Source organism: Lathyrus oleraceus, chromosome 5 (genome assembly GCF_024323335.1).
Source record: "Lathyrus oleraceus cultivar Zhongwan6 chromosome 5, CAAS_Psat_ZW6_1.0, whole genome shotgun sequence".
NCBI lineage: Eukaryota > Viridiplantae > Streptophyta > Magnoliopsida > Fabales > Fabaceae > Lathyrus > Lathyrus oleraceus.
Window position 1 is genome coordinate 316,235,655 of NC_066583.1, and position 22,544 is coordinate 316,258,198.

The 22,544-nt window shown below is 41.1% G+C and overlaps 1 protein-coding gene across 1 annotated transcript in view; it reads left to right on the top strand.

The window, feature by feature from the left end:
* Positions 1-2,680: 2,680 nt before the first annotated feature.
* LOC127080398 (uncharacterized) overlaps positions 2,681-22,544 on the top strand; it is a 51,419-nt gene continuing 31,555 nt past the window's right edge. The window contains exon 1 of the mRNA XM_051020717.1: positions 2,681-2,762. Coding sequence (XP_050876674.1) covers positions 2,681-2,762 — 82 coding nt within the window. The remainder of the gene's footprint in view (positions 2,763-22,544) is intronic.

The window sequence follows — 22,544 nt, forward strand, 5'->3', positions numbered from 1 at the left end:
ACGATAAAACATAGCATACGCATCATACGCATCATACGCATCATACGCACCATACGCATCATACGCATATCATTCTTGCATTACAGGTATTCTTGAATAGGTTTCTCATTCTGGTTCCTATTTCAGGCAGGATTGCTGATCGTCGTCCGCACCGCTACGCGACAAGACTGAATCAACAGAGAAGCATGGATCAAGTCCAGGCAGAATTAGCAGAGATGAGGGCTAACATGGCCCAATTTATGAATATGATGCAAGGGGTTGTGCAAGGGCAAGAGGAACTTCGAGTCTTGGCCCAAAGACAAGAAGCTGTGATTCCACCTGTCAACCGTAATTCGCCAGAGGGAGTCCCTGTCAATGACACTGCTGCTGCCACTATCCCTGTCAATAACTATGTTGTGGATGATGAATTGAGGGGTATCAGAATCAACGGACAACCTATCGCTCCAGAGAATGCTAATGTTCGAGCGGCCCGTGCTCCGGCTCGCCATCCTGCTCCGTTGGTTGATAGACAGGAAGATATGTTCACTCTCCTCAGTGATGATGACGAAGTGGGAAGGACTGAAGAGAGGGACATAAAGGTTGATGCCCTTGCTGAGAAGATCCATGCCATGGAGTGTCAGAACTCTTTGGGGTTTGATGTTACCAATATGGGTTTGGTTGATGGGTTGAGGATCCCTTACAAATTCAAAGCGCCATCCTTTGACAAATACAATGGCACTTCTTGTCCTCGCACTCATGTGCAGGCTTACTACAGAAAGATCTCTGCATACACTGATGATGAGAAGATGTGGATGTACTTTTTCCAAGACAGCTTGTCTGGAGCGTCTTTGGGCTGGTACATTCTTGAAGAGAGAATCTGTTAGAAGCTGGAGAGACTTGGGTGAAGCCTTTCTGAGACAATATAAGCACAACATAGACATGGCTCCGAGCAGAACCCAACTGTAGAGCTTGTTTCAGAAGACTAGTGAAAGCTTCAAGGAGTACGCCCAGAGGTGGCGTGAACTAGCTGCAAGAGTGCAACCTCCGATGTTGGAGAGATAACTGGCCGATATGTTCATCGGGACCCTGCAGGGTGTGTTTATGGATCGTATGGGAAGTTGCCCGTTTGGTAGCTTTTTTGATGTTGTTATCTGCAGAGAGAGAACTGAGAGTCTTATCAAAGCAGGGAAGATTCAAGACCCCGGTTCCTCCAGTTCATCGAGTTCTAAGAAACCGTTTTCGGGGGCACCCAGAAGGAGAGAGGGTGAGACTAATGTTGTGCACAGTCGGAGAAATACAAACAGAGGACAGTATCGTCAAGTTGCTGCTGTAACTATCCCAACAACTCAACCTCAGCAACAACAAAGAGGACCACCACAACAACAACCACATCAACACCCATTTCAACCAAGGCAGAGAATGCCAGAGCGTCATTTTGATCCGTTGCCGATGACATATGCTGAATTGCTTCCTGAACTGCTCAGGTTGAAATTTGTTGAGCTTCGCACTATGGCTCCGTTGACGAGGATACCTGCTGGGTATGATGCTAATGCCCATTGTGACTTTCATTCCGGTGCACAGGGGAATCACATTGAGAATTGTCGGGCTTTCCACCATAAGGTCCAGGATTTGATTGATGCTAAAGCGATCAACTTTTCTCCTGTTCCAAATGTAGTGAATAATCCTATGCCTCAGCATGTTGGGCCCAGGGTGAACAGTGTGGAAGATGAGGAAGTTGTGGATTTGGTAGTTAATGTTGATGATGTTCAGACTTTGCTGCTTGTGGTAAAGGAACGTCTGATTAAAGGGGGAGTGTTCCCGGGCTGTGATGAGAACTGTTCGGATTGTGACAATCATGAGAACGGTTGTGGGAAGTTGAGAAGAGGCATCCAAGGACTGATGGATGAGGGTTGCTTACAGTTTGTTCGAACTGCGAAAGATCGTGGAGAGGTATCAACCGTTACCATTTACTTCAAGCCGGCAGAAGGCCCTGGACGTGCTCCGAGAACCGTTAATGCGCCTGTGACTGTTGGTACCCTGTGACCATATATGCTCCGGTAGCTGTTGGTACTCCTACTACCATTGCTGCTTCTGGTGGAAGACGGTTTGAGAACAGTAGGGCAATTCCATGGCAGTATGACAATGCTTTCCGCAATAACAGAAGATCAGAAAATCAGACCAGACCAGTAAATCACGCTCCAGTGACGATTGGTTTGTCAGATAAAACTCCTGTAACAGTGGGTTCAGCTGTGGATAATGTGGGAGGACCCGGAGGGTTTACAAGAAGTGGTCGCTGTTTGCGCCACAGATTCCGAAGGATAGCAATGTTGAGGCTCTTGCTAAAGCAAAAGGGAAACAAGTTGTGGTTGAAGAAGGACCAGTGCAGAAGGAAGCGCCCGAGGGTTCTTTTGAGAAAGATGTAGAGGAATTCATGAAAATCATCAAGAAAAGTGATTATAAGATTGTGGATCAGTTGAACTAGACGCCGTCGAAAATCTCTATTCTCTCCCTGCTCATGTGTTCTGAGGCACACCGTAACGCCTTGCTGAAAATGTTGAATATGGCGTATGTACCTCAAGAGATTTCGGTTAACCAGCTCGAGGGTGTTATTGCAAATGTTAACACGAGACATGGTTTGGGGTTCACAGATTCAGATTTGACACCTGAGGGTCGCAATCATAATAGAGCTTTGCATATCACGATGGAGTGCAAAGGAGCGGTGTTGTCACACGTGTTGGTTGATACCGGCTCTTCTTTGAACGTGTTGCCCAAGAAGGTTTTGTGTAAGCTTGATGTTGAAGGGGTTGTCCTCACCCCGAGTGATCTTGTTGTCCGTGCTTTCGATGGATCCAAGCGGTCAGTTTTTGGTGAAGTCACGTTGCCCGTGAAGATTGGCCCGGAAGTGTTTGATATTGTCTTCTATGTGATGGATATTCAACCAGCATATAGTTGTTTGTTGGGGCGTCCCTGGATACATGGGGCTGGAGCGGTTTCGTCAACTCTCCATCAAAAGCTGAAGTATGTGTGGAATGGTCAGGTTGTGACTGTGTGCGGCGAAGAGGACATTCTTGTGAGTCATTTATCCTCTTTCAAATATGTGGAGATGAATGGCAAAATTCATGAAACTCCGTGCCAAGCTTTCGAGACCATTGATATTGAGAAGGTGGCTTTTGTTGAGCAGAAGAAGACAGGTGCCTCAATTGCGTCCTACAAGCAAGCTTTGGAGGTCATCAATTCAGGAAATGCAGAAGGCTGGGGAAAGATGATTGACATGCCCGTGAAGGAAGACAAATTTGGCATTGGTTACCAGCCTCTTCAGTCAGAGCAGGGTGTTCAGGATCAGAAAGGGCCGTGTACCTTCACCAGCGCTGGATTGATGAATCATGGTGATGTCTTTGCAGCAGGCAACGAAGACGGTGACAGTGATTGTGATATGGACAACTGGGTGCGCCCGTGTGCTCCAGGGGAGACGGTCAACAATTGGACAGCCGAAGAAATAGTCCAAGTTACTCTTCAGGCAGAGTAATTTTCTTTTGTTTTTCATTTTGCACAAAAACCCTACGCTCTTCCCGGGGCGTAGTGGTTCATTGTAGGGCCGCATCATGTTTTGAATTTTCAATGATTATCATTAATAAAGGACGTTTTGTAAACAAATTTGTGTTCCCTGTCTTTCTGTTTTTACTTTCATCTTTCAAAACAATAAAAATGGCAATGTTTTTTGTTTTTGTGACTTTCTTGAACTCTTTTCTAAAATAAAGCAAACATCATCCATGCAGAATTGATCTTGTGAATTCCATTAAAAACAGTTCTGTTATGGCTCAGTATGATTTCGATAATCCCATTTACTAAGCCGAAGAGGAGAGTGAGGAAGATTGTGAACTCCCCAAAGAATTGGTCAGATTATTGAAATAGGAGGAAAGGGTCATCCAACCTCATCAGGAAGAGTTGGAAGTCATTAACCTTGGTACTGAGGACGCCAGGAAAGAGATCAAGATAGGGGTTGCTTTAGAGGAAAAGGTCAAGAGAGGGCTGATTGAAATGCTGCGAGAATATGTGGAGATATTCGCATGGTCGTATCAAGATATGCCTGGGTTGGATACAGATATTGTGGTGCACAGGCTACCTCTCAAAGAAGATTGTCCTTCGGTAAAGCAGAAGCTTCGCAGAACTAGTCCTAATATGGCTGTCAAGATCAAAGAGGAGGTTCATAAGCAGTTGGATGCAGGTTTTCTAGCAGTTACCAACTATTCCCCGTGGGTGGCCAACATCGTACCTGTGCCGAAGAAGGATGGTAAAGTCAGGATATGTGTTGATTACCGAGATTTAAACAGAGCCAGTCCGAAAGATGACTTCCCATTACCTCACATTGATGTATTGGTTGATAACACTGCTCAATCTTCGGTTTTCTCTTTCATGGATGGATTTTCTGGCTATAATCAGATCAAGATGGCGCCAGAAGACATGGAAAAGACGACATTCATTACACCTTGGGGCACGTTCTGTTATAAGGTGATGTCGTTTGGGCTAAAGAATGCTGGTGCTACCTATCAAAGAGCTATGACAACTCTCTTTCATGACATGATGCACAAAGAAATTGAAGTGTACGTGGATGATATGATTGCGAAGTCTCAGACAGAAGAGGAGCACTTGGTAAACTTGCAGAAGTTGTTTGAAAGGCTGAAAAAGTTCAAACTGAGGCTGAATCCGAACAAGTGTACGTTTGGAGTGAGATCCGAAAAGTTGTTAGGCTTCATTGTTAGTGAGAAAGGGATTGAGGTTGATCCAGCAAAAGTAAAAGCTATTCAAGAAATGCCTGAACCAAGAACGGAAAAGCAGGTTCGTGGGTTTTTAGGGAGGTTGAACTACATTGCACGGTTCGTATCTCACCTAACAGCCACGTGCGAACCGATATTCAAATTGCAAAGAAAAGATCAAGCAATCAGATGGAACAATGAATGTCAAAGAGCTTTTGATAAGATAAAAGAATATTTGTAGAAACCTCCAATCCTTATACCTCCAATTCCTGGGAGGCCTCTGATAATGTACCTTTCAGTAACAGAGAATTCGATGGGGTGTGTATTAGGACAGCATGACGAGTCTGGTCGAAAAGAGCATGTAATATACTACCTTAGCAAAAAGTTTACCGACTGTGAAACAAGATATTCACTGCTCGAGAAAACTTGCTGCGCTTTGGCATGGGCTGCTCGCCGATTGAGACAGTATATGTTGAACCATACTACCTTGTTGATTTCTAAAATGGATCCAGTGAAGTACATCTTTGAAAAGCCGGCTCTCACCGGACGAGTGGCTCGTTGGCAGATGATTTTGACAGAGTATGACATCCAATACACGTCGCAAAAGGCCATCAAAGGTAGTATTCTGTCTGGTTACCTTGCCGAGCAACCAATTGATGATTATCAGCCGATGATGTTTGAATTCCCCGATGAAGAGATCATGTACTTAAAGATGAAAGATTGTGAAGAGCCTCTTGTCGAGGAAGGACCGGATCCTGATGACAACTGGACATTGATGTTTGATGGGGCGGTAAATGTGAATGGAAATGGTGTTGGGGCAGTACTCATCAATCCTAAAGGTGCTCACTTACCTTTTTCTGCCAGGTTGACGTTTGAAGTGACCAACAATGAAGTTGAGTACGAGGCTTGTATCATGGGGATTGAAGAAGCCATCGATCTAAGGATCAAAACTCTGGACATTTATGAAGATTCCGCTCTAGTGATTAACCAAGTCAATGGAGACTGGAATACTCATCAACCGCATTTGATTCCTTATCGAGATTACACCAGAAGGATCCTGACTTTCTTCAAGACGGTGAAGTTGTATCATGTCCCCCGAGATGAAAATCAGATGGCTGATGCTTTAGCCATATTGTCTTCTATGATCAAAGTCCATTGGCATAATCATGTGCCACACGTTGCTGTGAATCGACTCGAGAGGCCTACGCATGTGTTTGCAGCCGAGTCTGTTGTTGACGAGAAGCCGTTGTTCTATGATATTAAGAACTTCCTCAAAAGCCAGGAGTATCCTGAAGGAGTGTCAAAGAATGACAAGAAGACATTGAGAAGGCTAGCTGGAAGCTTTTATTTGAACCAGGATGATGTATTGTACAAGAGGAACTTTGACATGGTTCTGCTCAGATGCGTGGATAGACACGAAGCATACATGTTAATGCAGGAAGTACACGAGGGATCTTTTGGTACCCATGCTGGTGGTCATGCAATGTCCAAGAAGTTGTTGAGAGCCGGTTATTACTGGATAACCATGGAATCCGATTGTTTCAAATACGCTCGGAAGTGCCATAAATGTCAGATCTATGCAGATAAAGTGCATGTGCCACCAAGGCCTCTGAATGTCATGAATTCTTCTTGGCCATTCGCGATGTGGGGCATCGATATGATTGGGAAGATTGAACCTACTGCTTCTAATGGACATCACTTCATCCTGGTCGCGATTGATTACTTCACCAAGTGGGTGGAAGCAGTTTCCTATGCCAATGTTACCAAGCAAGTGGTTGCCCGATTCATTAAGAAGCAAATTATCTGTCGTTATGGGGTGCCTGAGAGAATCATTACTGATAATGGTTCGAATCTCAATAACAAGATGATGAAAGAGCTTTGCAAAGATTTCAAGATCGAACATCACAATTCTTCTCCTTATAGACCAAAGATGAATGGTGTTGTAGAGGCGGCGAACAAGAACATTAAGAAGATTGTGCAAAAGATGGTGGTGACGTACAAGGATTGGCATGAGATGTTGCCTTTCGCCTTGCATGGGTACCGTACCTCAGTACGTACATCGACCGGGGCAACCCCTTACTCCCTTGTGTATGGTATGGAGGCAGTCCTACCTGTTGAAGTGGAGATTCCTTCTCTAAAAGTCCTGTTGGATGTCAAGCTAGACGAAGCTGAATGGATTCGAACAAGGTTCAATGAGTTGAGCCTTATCGAGGAGAAGCGACTAGCAGCCGTGTGCCACGGGCAATTGTATCAGAGAAGGATGAAGAAGGCCTTTGATCAGAAAGTGCGTCCTCGAAGCTATCAGACAGGTGATTTGATTTTGAAGAGGATCCTTCCTCCCGGTACAGATAATAGGGGCAAGTGGACTCCGAATTATGAAGGTCCATATGTTGTTAAAAAGGTCTTCTCTGGTGGAGCCTTGTTGCTTACAACTATGGATGGTGAAGATTTTTCGTCCCCTGTGAACTCAGATGTAGTGAAAAAATACTTCGCATAAATTGACCCGCTGGACGAAAAGAATAAAAGAGTCCAGGCAAAAAAGGGCATCCCGGCGAACCAAGGAAAAAAGAAAAAGGTTCGGGCAAAAGTTAGGGATAAAGAAAGAATAAAATGTGTACACCCGGTAAGTTGAAAACCTGCAAAGGCGGCTTAGGCAAAAATGGGTATCCCGGTGGATTGAAAACCTGAAAAGGCGATCCAGGCAAAAGAGGGATTAGAGCGAAGACTACAGTCTGAGTTATCTGTACTTCATCGCGTTTCAGTGTCTACCATCTCGAAAGATATGACCGGTCCAATCATTCTTCTCATAAAGCAAGGAATTTGGGGGAAATTGAGGATATACGAGTCATAGCAGAATTGGAAAATAGTGGATGTCGTGTTCACATTGCCAATAGGATAGTTTATTTCCTTTTTTGGCGCAATTACCTCTTCCTAGGAATTGCTTCCTGATGTATTTGCCTTTATAGGCCATTTTCAATCAATAAAAGTCGTTATTCAGTCAAATTGCTCTCTTGTTTTTATTTTACTGTTTTGTTTGCAAAAACGTCCGAATTTTTGATAAACATTGCATTTAAAAAACATGGAGGCTAGACAATAACATGCGAAAAAGATAAAACATTTGAAAATCATTTTGAATGTTGAGTACACTTGAGTGTATTTTGTCCATACAATCCCCTGGGGCATGTATGTCTTGCTGTTTTGCAGATTACTATCTTTGATTGCTGGCTAAAGCAGATAAGCCACAGTTTGTTCAAAGGTGTTTCAACACTGGCAGTAGGGTGAGAAGTTGGGTTGTCCAAAGCAAGTTCAAAACTTGTTTCCCCAGCAAGTCTGAGGACTGTCAGTTCCCCAGCGAGTCTGAAGGTGGCTATTTCCCCAGCGGAGGTGTCTGTGGGTAGTTTGTTCCTCAGCAGCAGGCCTAAAGTGTTGAAATCCCCAGCAGGGTTGAGAGTGTTTTTCCCTAGCAGGTCTAAAGATTGTTGTCTCCCCAGCGGGTGTGGGTTGTTTTCCCCAGCGAAATCCCCAAACAGATCGGGTTCAGTGGAGGTCGTCCCCAGTGAAGATTATCCTCTCCCCAGCAGTAGTGATATTCCCCAGCATGATCGAGAGGTTGGTGTTTTCCCAACAGATGACTCCCCAGTTGAGTTGGTTTCTCTGCCGTTCCGAGAATGTCAGATCAGCAAGTATCCGCAGCGGACCCCACAAAGGTGGAAGATCGAATCAGAATCGTGTGCTCAGTAGAGTGATCATGTGCTCTCCCAGCAGGAGTTTTCATCCTTTGCATCTTGCATATAGTAATCATCATTTGCATTTGCATTTGCATCCTCAAATCACGAAGCATTTCCATTCAATATGGAGCATTACGCCATAGAAAACTCAAACATATGCATACATGTGTTAAGCCAGATTGGATCATATTCCCAGCAGAGGCGGATCATTTTTCAACATCTGTATGGCACATTTGTAGCAGTTGCTATTGACAGCACTCAGGATCGACAATCCCCAGAGATTTATTTCCTCACCCGTCCGTGAAAGGAAAGCTTGATTTTCTCCCCAGTTTAATCCCCGGCAAGTGTCTGCCTTGTTCTGACATATGTATATGTCATTCTTGTGATACCAGTAAGTGTCATGTTAACACCCGTGTGTGTTCTTTCCTTGGTGTCGGTAAACACCATTGTTTCGGTGTCGGTAAACATCGAGTCTCTTCCCATTCATCGAGAGATGTCTGGTCGTGGTTTCTCTCTTCCCATTCATCCGTTAATGTCTGGTCGTGGTTTCTTTCTTCCCATTCATCCGTTGATGTCTGGTCGCGGTTTCCTTACTCCCATTCATCCGTTGATGTCTGGTCGTGGTTTCTTTCTTCCCATTCATCCGTTGATGTCTGGTCGCGGTTTCCTTACTCTCATTCATCCGTTGATGTCTGGTCGTGGTTTCTCTCTTCCCATTCATCGGTAGATGTATGGTCGTAGTTTCTTTCTTCCGACTCATCCGTGGATGTTTGGTCGTGGTTTCTTTCTTCCCATTCATCCGTGGATGTCTTGTCGTGGTTTCTCTCTTCCCATTCATCCGTTGATGTTTGGTCGTGGTTTCTTTATTCCCATTCATCCGTTGATGTCTGGTCATGGTTTCTCTCTTCCCATTCATCCGTTGATGTCTGGTCGTGGTTTCTCTATTCCCATTCATCCGTTGATGTCTGGTCGTGGTTTCTTTATTCCCATTCATCTGTTGCTGTCTGGTCGTGGATTCTTTTCTCCCATTCATCAGTGGATGTCTGGTCGTGGTTTCTTTCTCCCGTTCATCGGTAGATGTCTGGTCGTGGTTTCCTTTATTCATCCCTACAGAGTGCAAATTTTACGATTCTTTTGGTATTCAGTCCCTATTTACCTTGCAAGTCTGATAGTTGTTGCTCTCATCCGTTCAGGTTCTCAGTTGATTGAATAGGGGAAGTTGTAGCACCTCAAATTTGCACCCCCCATTCATGCATTCATTTCATTTTTTTAGGTCATTAACATTACATATTGCATTGCATCATATCAACAAGAACTAGCATCAAGAGAATTCCTCAGTGCAAAAGAGCAAGTTTTTCCTTGAGGTGAAGGCCACATGATTGTTTTGAAGAGCTTATATGAGCCAAGGTTCATTTTGAAGCAACTTTGCCAAGTGGTATAGGCCCAAATTCATCAGTGCATTTTCAGGTCATCTGAGGCCCATAAAAGACGATTGCAAGTCAACTGAGGGCTATGAGGTGTAGAAATGGTTTGAGACACTTCATTCATGTCCAAAAGAGGTTTATTCATCATGTCAAACACCTACCTTGAAGAATTTGAAGTCAAATCAAAAGTTTCCAAAAAGGGAAAGTGACCTGTAATTCAAAGTTTCCAAAAATGGCAAGTTTTTGGACCACATTCAACTTGACTTTCCAACAACAAAGAAGCTTCAAATGAAATTTTGGTCAACATGAAAGTTGAAGATCTTTCTCTCCTTTTTTCAAAAAGTCCAAGATCATGAGCATCTGATGAATGGTTGAGAAGTTATGGTCCAATGATTGCAAAGTGTACATGGAGGTTCAACATGCCATAACTTTTGATCCAAAACTCCAATTTGAGTCACCCTTTTTGCAAAATGCTTCTCATGACCTATATTTTCCAAATCGATCATTGCATTTCATGAAATAACATCACATGATCATTTGTCCATGCATGAGTATTTTGGAGGGAAAATGCCTAATTTAAATGATTTTACACACTCACATGGCACTGTTCACGTCCATTTTGCCATGCATAAGGTGCACTTACCAATTTTGCATCACACTCCATATTTTGTTAATCTTTCATTATCCAATGCCTAATTATCATTACAACTTGATTAACATATGGTATAAAAGCTTAATTGTAACAAAATTGCTGAGTATTACACATTCTAGATCTAGAAATTGGTTTTCCCTCCAAAAATTCTCTCAATTGAAATTTGAATTTTCTCCACATAACACCTCAATTTTCTTGCATATTCGTGTTCATTGATCATCATTTAGTAGGAATCAAGCACTGGATTAAGGAATTTGGCCAAGAATCAAGCAAATTGAACACAAACTCATGAACATGGAAGTGGCAAATTGAGCAAGATCCAGGCCGTGTCAAGTGTCGATTTGTGCATAGAGCTTCACTACAAGGTTCATAGAAGAGATTTGGAGGATTTGAACACTTGAATCCAAGAAATCAGCTCACTGTTCTTCAAAGAGGTTGGATTTCGATCGTCTTATTTTGCCTTTCCATTGCCATGATCTTGTAGTGCGTGTTCCACTGGTGATTCTGATATGAATTTTGTTGAAAATGGATGAGAATTGAATGAGTTATGTTGAATTAAAGTTTGAATGTTAATAATGTTTTCAATCGATTTGCTTAATCCATGGACTTTTAGACTTAAATAATGTTAGATTCGTTTTGTACGTGATGAGACGATTCCATTGATGTATGCCATGCACGATTCTGGAAAACTTTATGTGAGGCTCGCCGGAATACCGCTGGAGAAGATGACCGGAAGTACTGTTTCGGTCATCTGGTTCGTTTGTTAGGGTTTAACTGTTTGAGCGCTATGAACCTCACAGTCTCCACTTCGAACCTCAATGCTTGCGTTTTTTTCCTTTTAATTCCTTTGTTAAGTTGAAACGCTGCGTTTTGTGGTTAGCCTTGGACCTTCCTGTCTGCAGTTCGATTCCTAGCGAGTGATGTTTTAATTTTCCAATTGGTTTTCTGAGCGCGCTGTTGACTTGCATGGCCTTGGTTCGAATCTTGTTGATGGCATTATGATGTTTTTCATTTCATTAACATTTTACATGATTCTCATTTGATTTCCATTTATTTTCATCAACTTTCCAAAATCATAACAAATTGAAAACTAATCCAATTTAATTCAAACGTTTTTTCACTTTCTTGTTTGAATGTCTATTTTTTTGTGATGGTGATTTCATGATTTTTGCCTTGCTGGAATTTTGAATGTGCTTGAGTGATTGAACATGATGCAAATGTGACATGTTGTACCAATTGTTTTGTGAAATGCTCATACTTGATCCAATTGCCTTGAAATTTGATATGTTGAATCCTAACATGTAACATGATTTTTGAGAATTGGTTTGGCATTTTTATCATTTTCCATCTCTGTTTTAGACACATGAACTTTGGGTGTGACAATTTGTGTCACACATTTGGATGGTGCATTTGTTCATTTTCATTCCTAGGTCATTTAAGCTCTTCTGATTCCAATTATTTGCATGATGCTTGTGTTTAACATGTTGATATCACATAAAAAAATTCATGATCATTGGATGTGTTTCTGATTTAATGTGCATTTTCTCATTTGTATGTCCAATTGTTGATCATCTTGTGTGCCTTTGCCTTATCTTGTTCACTTGAAGCCTTTGACTTATGATTTGAGTTTGATCCTTTTTAGGACATGTTCTTATTTGATTGAATGTGCTTCATATGGAATATCAACTTCTGTTTTGACTTTTTGCTTCGCCTTTGACCCTAGTCTTTGCACTAGTGGTTTGTACTCACCATTTGAGCTTTGTATTTCAGGTTCAAGCAATTAGCTCTAGTGGTTGATGTGATCTCATTACTTGAGATGCAAATTACTTTGTCCACTAACCTTTGTTGTGTTGTAGGTTCCTTGGTGATGAACTCACTTGAGTTGTTTACACATAGGACTTGTATTGTGCACATATTGGAAATGTCCCACTGTTGATTGTCTGTTTGGTTTTCTGAACGTAAATATTAACTGTTTGGCTTTTGTACAGGTACATTAGTTGCTATTAGCTCTTTCTTGAGCTTTGCTTTGCTTGTGGTTGATTTACCACCTAGGTAACCACTCTCATACTCCATGTAGTCTGGAAGTCCTGTCACCTTTTTGGCAGGCATTTGGCTGAAGTCCTCCTTAAGAGGCAATGACTGTGTTTGTTTACATTTGTGCTAAAGACCTCCTTGTCGAGGCATGTTACTTAAGTCCTCCTAAGTGAAGAGGCAATTGACAGAGAGAAGGGATTAGCAATCAATCCCCTGTTATTCGTTGAGTCGTTCATTATGCTCGCACTACGTGTTGATGCTCTTGAACCTAACCCAAGATCTTTGTATATAGAGTCAGTCAAGTCGAATAGGGTCCCTTTTTCTAGATCCCTACGTTTTCATTGATTTGAAGCTCACCCAGGCCCGGGTTAAGAGCTATGAGGTCTTACCCTCATTACCTATCATCTGCTCACCCTGACGGTCAATGTCAGTGGTTAAGAGCTTCATCATACCCCTACAGTGTTGGCTTGTTTGTCGAGGTTGATATGACCCCTTGACTAAAGCCCAGCCTTGTATGAGCCGCTTGTTTGCATATAGTGTGTGATACCTGTTCACCTGTGATTGTTTACTTGTTGTTTGAGTTAGTTTGCTTCCTGTGCGAGTTAGGTTCTGGTTAGAGACCTCAACTTAGGGATCGTTTGCATGACAACTTTTAGGCTCGAGTTGTAGTCTCCCTATGAGTTTGTTATCTCCCTTATTCTCTGGTTAGGAGAGTTTCTTCCCTGTTAAGGGGAACTACGTCTCCCTGATTCTCATACCATATGAGATACATAGACAGGAGATTGAGCTGATCTCTCCGGGCACCCTTTTCTTTTTTCAACCTTTTTGCTTCTGCGTGTGTGTGGTTGTACCCTTTCTTTGTTCGGAGTCTGATGTAAGTCCATCTATTGGAATTCGGTTTCCCGTTTGTTTGTCGTTTGTTCGGAGTCTGATGTAAGTCCATCTATTGGCATTTGGTTTCTTGTTTGCGTTTGCTTGTCTGGAGTTGGATGTAAGCCCATTTATTGGCATTCCGTTTCTAGTTGTGTGTTTCGTTTGACGTCTCAGCGTCTCTTTTCAGTGTTTTGTTTCGGCGTGCGTTAGCCGAGCTACGAGTGCTCTGATTCTTACTCTGGTTAGAGAAGATACGTATGCATAGGATGCGATGTCCTAGCGAGCACGTTTCCCATTTCCCCGAACTACGTCGACTATGATGTTTGTGTCTGACAAACTACGTAGGCTTAGGATGCGACATCCTACCGAGTCCATTTCCTCCGTCTTCTTTCACCTGTTTTATTATTCCAGTTTGGTGCAGTTTTTGAGCAGTTTATTCAGCAACCTTATTCCTATTATTTTGAGCGTGGATCCCGTCGAGTACGACAGACGCGATGGGTGCTAATACATTCCCCTTGCGTAAACGACTCCCGTACCTAGCAATCTCTGGTCGTAAGACCATTCCTTTCCCTTTCTTAGGTTTACTTCGAGCGTTTCCTTTCCCTCCTTTGGGATAAATAACGCAAGGTGGAGGCTCTATGTCTTTTCTCGCCGGTTGTTTTTCGCGAATGCGACAGCTGGCGACTCTGCTGGGGACTAAAGAGAAGTTGACCTCTTGCTGGTCCATCTTCCCTAAGCGAGTCAATCCTAGCGCTCTCTAGGATAGTTGTGGTTGCTTTTACTATTTTATTTATTGCATTTATGATTATTATGTTGTGATTGTATATATTTGCGTATATGTTTGCATGCATCATATTATCATTGTGCTGACTGTGTATATGTTTCTTTGTTGGGTGGGAATCGCAAGAGGTAAAAGGCCCAATACACAGGTTATGAGTGAACTCTAGGACACCTAGGAATAGAGTGATTCATGGGAATCGGGTGGTATGGCGCCACTTAGCGGAACATGGTATCACGAGCAGTTCAGATTCTGATGGGGTATTATCGTTGCATACACCTGGTGTGCATATCATGATATTCTTGAAAGGATTGTTTATCCTGCGTTACTCTTGACCTTACCCTGGCCTAGATGACACCCGTGAGTGGGGCGGGAATGAAGTAGCTTGAGCAATGAGGAAATCAGATGGGAGACCTTGAATTCCACCTTTGGTAGTCATATGAGCACCAATATCAGATACATCTATGTGCAACAGATCAACAATCTCTTAGGAAGAAGGAACTCTCTCTAAGCCACTAAACGACAACTGATATAAGATAGGTATACCCACAAGATAGGCATACTCCTCAAGCGTAGGCAAAAGCTGGAAATTCGGGAAAGTGAAGCAACGGTACAAGGGATCATAGAACTGCACCAACACACTCATCAGACCTTCATCAACCTGAGTAGCAAGAATGGACAGAAGCTTCCCATGGCGAGCTTTAAACTCCAAGGGATCTAATACATAGGATGTCAAACTCCTTAACTCTTTCAAGTCAGGTTGTTTGAAACTGTACTTCTTCGTATTCCTTCTTTGCTTATCCATGTCTGAAAATTTGCAAATAGACCTCTTAAGTTCCTCGAAAATTTTCTCATTGTTGATGATATGGATGCAAATGAATGCATGAATGCATGGATGCAACAATCACACTCAAGGATCAAGCAAGTCACACCATACAAAGGTCACAGGATGATCACGTCATCCTTAATATCAATCATCCATTTTGGTGGATTATGGTTTACACCTTATCAACACCCAAGTTCCATTGATATTAAGGATATACGAGAATGGATCAACCGCGAATCAAGGGTTTGTTGCAAGTCACGAGCATGGAGTCTCGGTTAAGAACCACCCAAAGGGAGTGTACTATGGTTAAACCTGAAAATCATGTTCTAAAAGAGGTTCCCATAGTCATCATCTCATCTTTCAGATATTATCGGATGAATGACTACTCGTATTCCAAAAATATTCTCAAGAGAGACTCTTATGAGTGTAGTATCGCGTAACAATCGTATCAAATCTTACACTTGAACGATCTTCGTACTACGTCCTAAAATAGGCCAAGATGGGCTAGGTAATCTAAGGTCCTTGGCTTCTAAGGTTTATATTGGAAAGAGTAATGTCTAACCACGACTACTCATGTGACATTATTGATCCCAACATAACCTCCACCAAGTGAATGGGCTTGCAAGTCAACTTGCTAAGGAATAACTCCACACAAGTCAACAAGACTATGCCATTCTCCTATCATAAGTGCACTCGAGTTCGGGTATAGAACTCATCTCACAAGAGACTACCAAGCATACAAGCAATTGATATATCAAGCAATTCATACATTACAAGCAATACAGTCATCCCAAATTTGCACAAAAATATGTCACAAGTAAACATACAATACAACAAAGGCAAAAAGTAGGCTAAACCCACTGGAGATAGGAGTCCCCAGCAGAGTCGCCAATTTTCTGTAGTGGGGTATTTGTTACCTTTAGATTTATTGACTAAATCAAAAGTAAATCATACAATTCGAGTCGCCACCGCACTTCTACTTATCCAAAGGAAAGGTTAGAGAGCGAACAAAAACCGAGAAGTTTTATCAAATCAAAAACTAATAAAAATGTCAGAGATCTGGGTAAGGGGGTTGGTTATGCAATTGGAAGGTTTTAAACACCCAAAGCATCCTTAGTACTCTAAGGGGGCCCTTTTTGCAAAGTTGTATGGTAGGTTGGTATTTGTGAAAATATTTGTGCAAACATGATTGGAGAGATGAAAAGAGAATATACAAATTGTTTACAATTTTTTGTTTGAATGGATAAACCCATTGCCTACATACCATCACAAAGGTAGGATCAAAACCTCGTAGTTCGGGGTAAAAATCTCAAAATAAGTTGGTGAATTGATTTGTCAAAAGCCTTAAGGTCTTTTGTTATCAAAGGGAGAAAACTCAACCTAAACCACAATCCACCATGTGAGGAGAGCTTCAACATACTAGTGAGGGATCCACCCTATAATAAGTATGGAAGACTTATAGTCCAATCACTAAGGATGAGGTGAGGTTTACATCTACCACTATGATAACTCAAACCTATGGCTAATGTTCATGAAAAAGGTTTTAATAAAGGTGGCCATTGGAACCACAAAAACAATTTGAAGTGAGTTATATTTACAAATTAGAAGTATTCACAAAAATGAAGTCAAAGTTGACTTAAGATTCAATTCAAAATAGGTATTAATGAAAAGAGTTTGAAAAATCAAAGGCATGTGGCCTAGGTTTCTAGTTTTGAAAAACAATGTCAATGTTTGCACAAAATAAGTTTGGCTAGGGTTAGAATGGAGAGAAGAAGAGAAAGGCTAATCCTAAACATGCAAAGATGAAAGAAGAGAATAAAACCCTTGGAGTTCCTTTCTTGAGATCATAAAGATGATTCAAGATGCTCCTTTCCTTTGGACTTAGCAATTAACTTAAGCAATCAAACAAATATTCAATCAAGCTCCTAGGATCTCCATTTGGCTTGTCTCTTAACTTGAATGCTCATGACAATGGTCCTTCTAACTATCTCAAGTTTGGAATCCCTATTACACAAGAACAAACAATCAAAAAGTTCACAATGCAATAATAGAAATGGACAAAGAGAGATTTTAGATTAGGGGTCCTTTCAAGTCAACATCAAGATGTAAACATTCTAAAGGCATGAGGCCTAGTTGCTCTTCAACAATTTTAGCATTCTAAAAGCATGAGGCCTAGTTGCTCTTGAACTCCAATAAGCATAGATGACGTGCTAATTCTAAGTCCTTTCTCCTTTTTGCATTGGGTTCAGACAAACAAAGACAAAACAAGTACAAGGAAATAGTATATTTACACAATAATGTGCTCAAGTGAGCAAAAGGAAAATGGCATAAACATAAACATGAGCTCAAATGAGCAAAGGGAAAAGGCAATATGAATAAATGAGCAAGAAATTAAATTGCATTAAAGTAAATTTCAAGAATTAAATGCTTGAATTAAAAGTTAGTAATTAGTAGTTAGTGTTAGTGTGCCATAAGGCAATTTAGCGTTATGTTAAGCAATCGTAAGTGGACTAATGTAGTAGTCACACCTATCTGAGGTCGGTCAATAAAACTATAGGCAAATAAACACAAGTTAGAGATCATGACTAGTAAGCCAAACTCCTACAACTTGCCATGCCAAAAGAAAAGAAGAATGACCTTGTATGGATTTCAGGTTTTTTTGCTTGACCAAGAAGCAACCTATCTTGGACACAAAGCAATTCATTTGATCTTTGATCAAGTTGAATTTGATTTGGATCAAAGAAGGTTTAGCCCCTCATATGTCAAGCCTAACCACAAATCATTAACTCATTGGTCAAAAGAAAAAGAAGAAGATGAGAGATGAAGATAAAATGTACAAAATGAAAATTCAAAAGACATAACCAAAACACAATGATCAAATGTGAACGGGATCAACATCAATCAATGGTAAACAGAAGTGAAATGAAGATTAGAAGTCAGGAAAGGTCAAACATATTTTTGGTATTTTTTTCGAATTAAAATAATACATAAAATAAAATGAACAAAGTAAGGTCAAACTTCAAATCCAATTCAAATCAACTTGGATAAGTCCAATTGGATCATCATAAGTCTAACATGGTCAAACAAGGTTTGACAAATTTTCTCAACATTTTTTGAAAACAAAAACTATTTTTAAATAATTAAAAATGAAGAAAAATAACACAAATGGACTAAAATCTCAAATAAATCTCAAATCAATTAAGAAATTGATGAGAATATTTTTCATAGACTTATCGTCATCCATATGTATTAAGAAAATATTTTTGGCATTTTTGAATATCTAAAAGTATTTTAAATGAATTAAAAACTATTAAAAACAAAATAATTCACAAAAAATATTAAATGGAATCACAAAAATAATTAAAAATCATATTATGAAACTAGAATTTAAGAGAAACTTTTTGCAATTGGTCCCATATTTTTGTGATTCCAAATAAAGGACTTATGAATTTTTGAAAATAAATGGATTTAAAGAAAATAAAACAGAAATTAGAAAAAGAGAAAAAATCTGGAGTGCATGATCCAACCTCATTAATTGACGTGGACCATCATGTGGCTCAGATACGCGCGCTCATTATGTTCCCCAGTCAAATGCAAAACACGCTGGATTAAAAATAGTCAAACATAACAAAGGCTCAGATTAGATCTGGAGAGTTGGATCCAAATGCCAAGCGAGTTCCACGTGGGGACGGTGGTGGAAACCACCGTCTTCTCTGACGAGCAAGCAAAAACCGGCCACTAGTTGTAGGTTTTGCAACCTCAACCAAAACACACGATCCTTATACCAAATTAAAGCTGGGGTGATGTACATCACCTCTGTAACCTTATATTTCACTCAAGATCCCTATGGAAGGAGAAATTTGAGGTGGAAAATCTAGGTGTTCAATCTGAAGTTCATCAATTCACAAAATTAAAGCCACCATTGGCTTGCCTCTCACACGAGGACTTCAGAAAACCAAGCAAACTCAAGCAAAGCACAATATATGGTGAGATTCGAAGCAAAACAGTTCAAATGTAAACCTTTGAAGTGCAGCTTTGATGAACACGATCCACTCCAATTCTTGATTGCAGCTTGATCTTGAGGTGATGATAATGCAAGGCTTAGGAATTGGAAGCTGAAGATCAACCAAGGAAGTTGAAATTCAAGCTTGAAAAGAGAAGTGAAAATTCAAAATTCTTTTGGTGTGAGATTGGGATTCAATTCCAGCAGAGTTTTAGGCGCCTTCAGGTTGAGAATTGAATGAAGCAATGCATCTATTTATAACTGAAGCTGCAAGGAGAGTGAATGGAACTCGTGTGCATGATCCTTGGGTCCTCCATGCATGGGCCTGTACAGGCGCATGTGAGGCCTAAAACCAATTGGAAATGCAAGTTGATAGCATTAGGTAATGATTTGGACGTATGGTTTGCATTACAATTGCTTGTGCATGAAGTTTCATCATGAATTCCAAATTTGTACCTAAATGTTCCCTTCTTCGAAAGTCACCATTAGAAAATCCATACATAGTCATGTAGGTAATGGTTGGAAAGGTCTTGACATAAGGAACAAAAGCTATGTTGAACAAAAATCCATTTGAAGTTTGGAAAATTGTGAAAATTGGTCATGAAATTTGATGTACAAAACATGTCTTTGAAAATTTTGTCAAAAGTGACCAACTTCAAGCCCTTCGGTTTCAATGATGCAATCCTCAAATGGAAAAACCTTCAACATCAAAGTTATATATATTTTCAACATAATCAATTTGGACTTAAATGTTGAATCATTTGGATTTTTGATGAAAAAGTTATGGGCACTTGAAGTTGGACTTTTTCAAGATTCAATGGCTTTGGTCCAAAGTGACCTATAATGTTTTGTATTAGCACATGTGTTTATTTTAGGATTATGAAATTTTGTCCAACATAACATTTGAATTATACATCTTAATCTTTCCAATTCACTTGGTCTCACCTCAAAATCATAAAAAATGAGTGAGTTAGATTTTTGGGAAGTTGTCCCAAAATTAGGGTTTCAGTCAAAATGACCTATAATGTTTTGAAATGAATGGTGGCCTTCCAAGTTTCAAATGGACTTTTGATGAACATGAAAGTTGTTCATATGGTTCTTAAGAACAGTTTCTATCTTGGGTTCATCATCATTTGACTAACACATCAAAAGTTAGGTCTCAGTGGATTTCAATTTAGTCAGATGACTTGACTGGTCAACTTCTCAAGTCCAAACTTCAAATCTTGATGAATGAATGATTGAGGGGCCTCACATAGGCTCATATATGCATAAAATGATGAATGAAAGAACTTCCTTTGATTTAATTTGATCATGGGTTGAGGTTGCTTCATTAGCAAGGTATAGTCATTGCACAGCTGAATTAGGGTTTCCTTGGGAAGCAATCCTCAAGCCTTTTGGTTTATCTTGATCAAATTTACAAATTAAGATACTTGGGAGACATATATGATGATTGAGAGCTTTGGGAACCATTGTCATGCTTTCTTTCATCTTCATCTGGTCATTTCATTGAGCATATGAGCCTCCTAGGAGCCTTGGATCACATGACTGCTTATGCTTCAAAACAAAAGATGTTAGTGACATATTTTTGTGCTTTTGGTTAGTAAACAAAATAAGAAAGCAATAATATACAATTCAAGCATGCTTGGTGGTCTCAAACCACTCACACAAGTCCCAACCCTGGGGTTAAGGAACCAAGATGCTATGATCCTTGAGGCAATGTAATGAGCAATGATATGATGCCATGAGGGATCTTAGGGTCAAAATTAGGGTCTTACACTGAGGAAGAGAATGATGATGAAGAAGTATCTGATGAGTTATCCAGTTTTCTTGAGCACGAGGACAAAGCCATTCAGCCATTTGAAGAGAAAATTGAGTTGGTCAACTTGGGTTCCGGGGACAAAGCCATTCAGCCATTACGCGAAAAACCGGCGGGAAAAGAAACATAGAGCCGCCACCGTGCGTTATTTATCCCAAAGGAGGGAAAGGAAACGCTTGAAGTAAACCTGGAAAGGAATGGTCTCACGACCAGAGATTGATGGGATCGGGAGTCGGTTATGCGAAGGGAAGGTATAAGCCCCCCTACGCATCCATCGTACTCGATGGGATCCACGCTCAGAAAGAATAGAAGAAAGGTTGCTAAGTAACTGCTCAAAACTGCACAAACACTGGAATGAAACACAGATGAAAGACGGAGGAAGAGGACTCGGCAGGATGTCGCATCCTGGGCCTACGTAGTTTGTCAGACACAAACATCATAGTCGACGTAGTTCGGGGAAATGGGAAACGTGCTCGCTAGGATATCGCATCTTATGCATACGTATCTTCTCTAACCATAGAAAGAATCAGAGCACTCGTAGCTCGGCTAACGCACGCCAAACAAAACACTGAAAGGAGACGCCGAAACGTCAAAGCAAAACCGGAAATGGAATGCCAATCGTTGGCCTTACATCCAACTCCACACAAGACAAACAAACGGGAAACCGAATGCCAATCGCTGGACTTACATCAGACTCCAAGCACACACACAACACGGGAAACCGACTGCCAATCGCTGGACTTACGTTAGACTCCAAACAAGCAAACACACACAGGAAACCGAATGCCAATCGCTGGACTTACATCAGACTCCTAACACACACAAAAGGGTTGAAAAAGAAAAAGGGCGCCCGGAGAGATCAGCTCAACTCCTGCCTACGTACCTCATCTGGTATGAGGATCAGGGCGACGTAGTTCCCCTTAACAGGGAAATAACTTCTATCCTAACTAGAGACTAGGGAGATAACAGACTACTAGGGAGACTACGACTCGAGCCTAGAAGTTGTCATGCATACGATCCCTAAGTTGAGGTCTCTAGTCCTAACTCGCACAGGAAGCAAGCTAGCCTAAACAGCACAGAAGCAAACACAAGCACAAGAGAGCAAGCACACACACTATATACAAACAAGTGGCTCATACAAGGTTGGGCTTTAGTCAAGGGGTCATATCAACCTCGACAAACAAGCCAACTGGAAAAGGGTGTTGTTAGCTCTTAACCCTAACATTGAGAGTTAGGGTGAAGCAGATGAAATGGGAAATGAGGGTCAGACCTCATAGCTCTTATCCCTGGCCTGGGAGAGCTTGAAACAATGAAAGTGTGGGAGTCCAGAATGAGGAACTCTACTCCACATGACTGACTCTATATACAAGGATCTTGGGTGTTTATTCAAAATGCATCAGCATGTAGTGCGAGCAAGATGAAAGACTCAATTGAATAGTAGGGGATGGATTGCACATCCCTTCTATCTGCCAATGCCTCTTCACTTAGGAGGTCTTTGAATGTACAAGGCACAAAGATAAACAACCACAAACGTTGCCTCTTAGGGAGGGCTTCAGACAGGTGTCTGCCAACATAACATGTCAGGTCTTCCAGACTACATGGAGTTAAGGGTCATTACCTAAGTGGTATGCCAACCACAAGCAAAGCAAAGCAACTCAAATAATGAGTTAAAGCGGC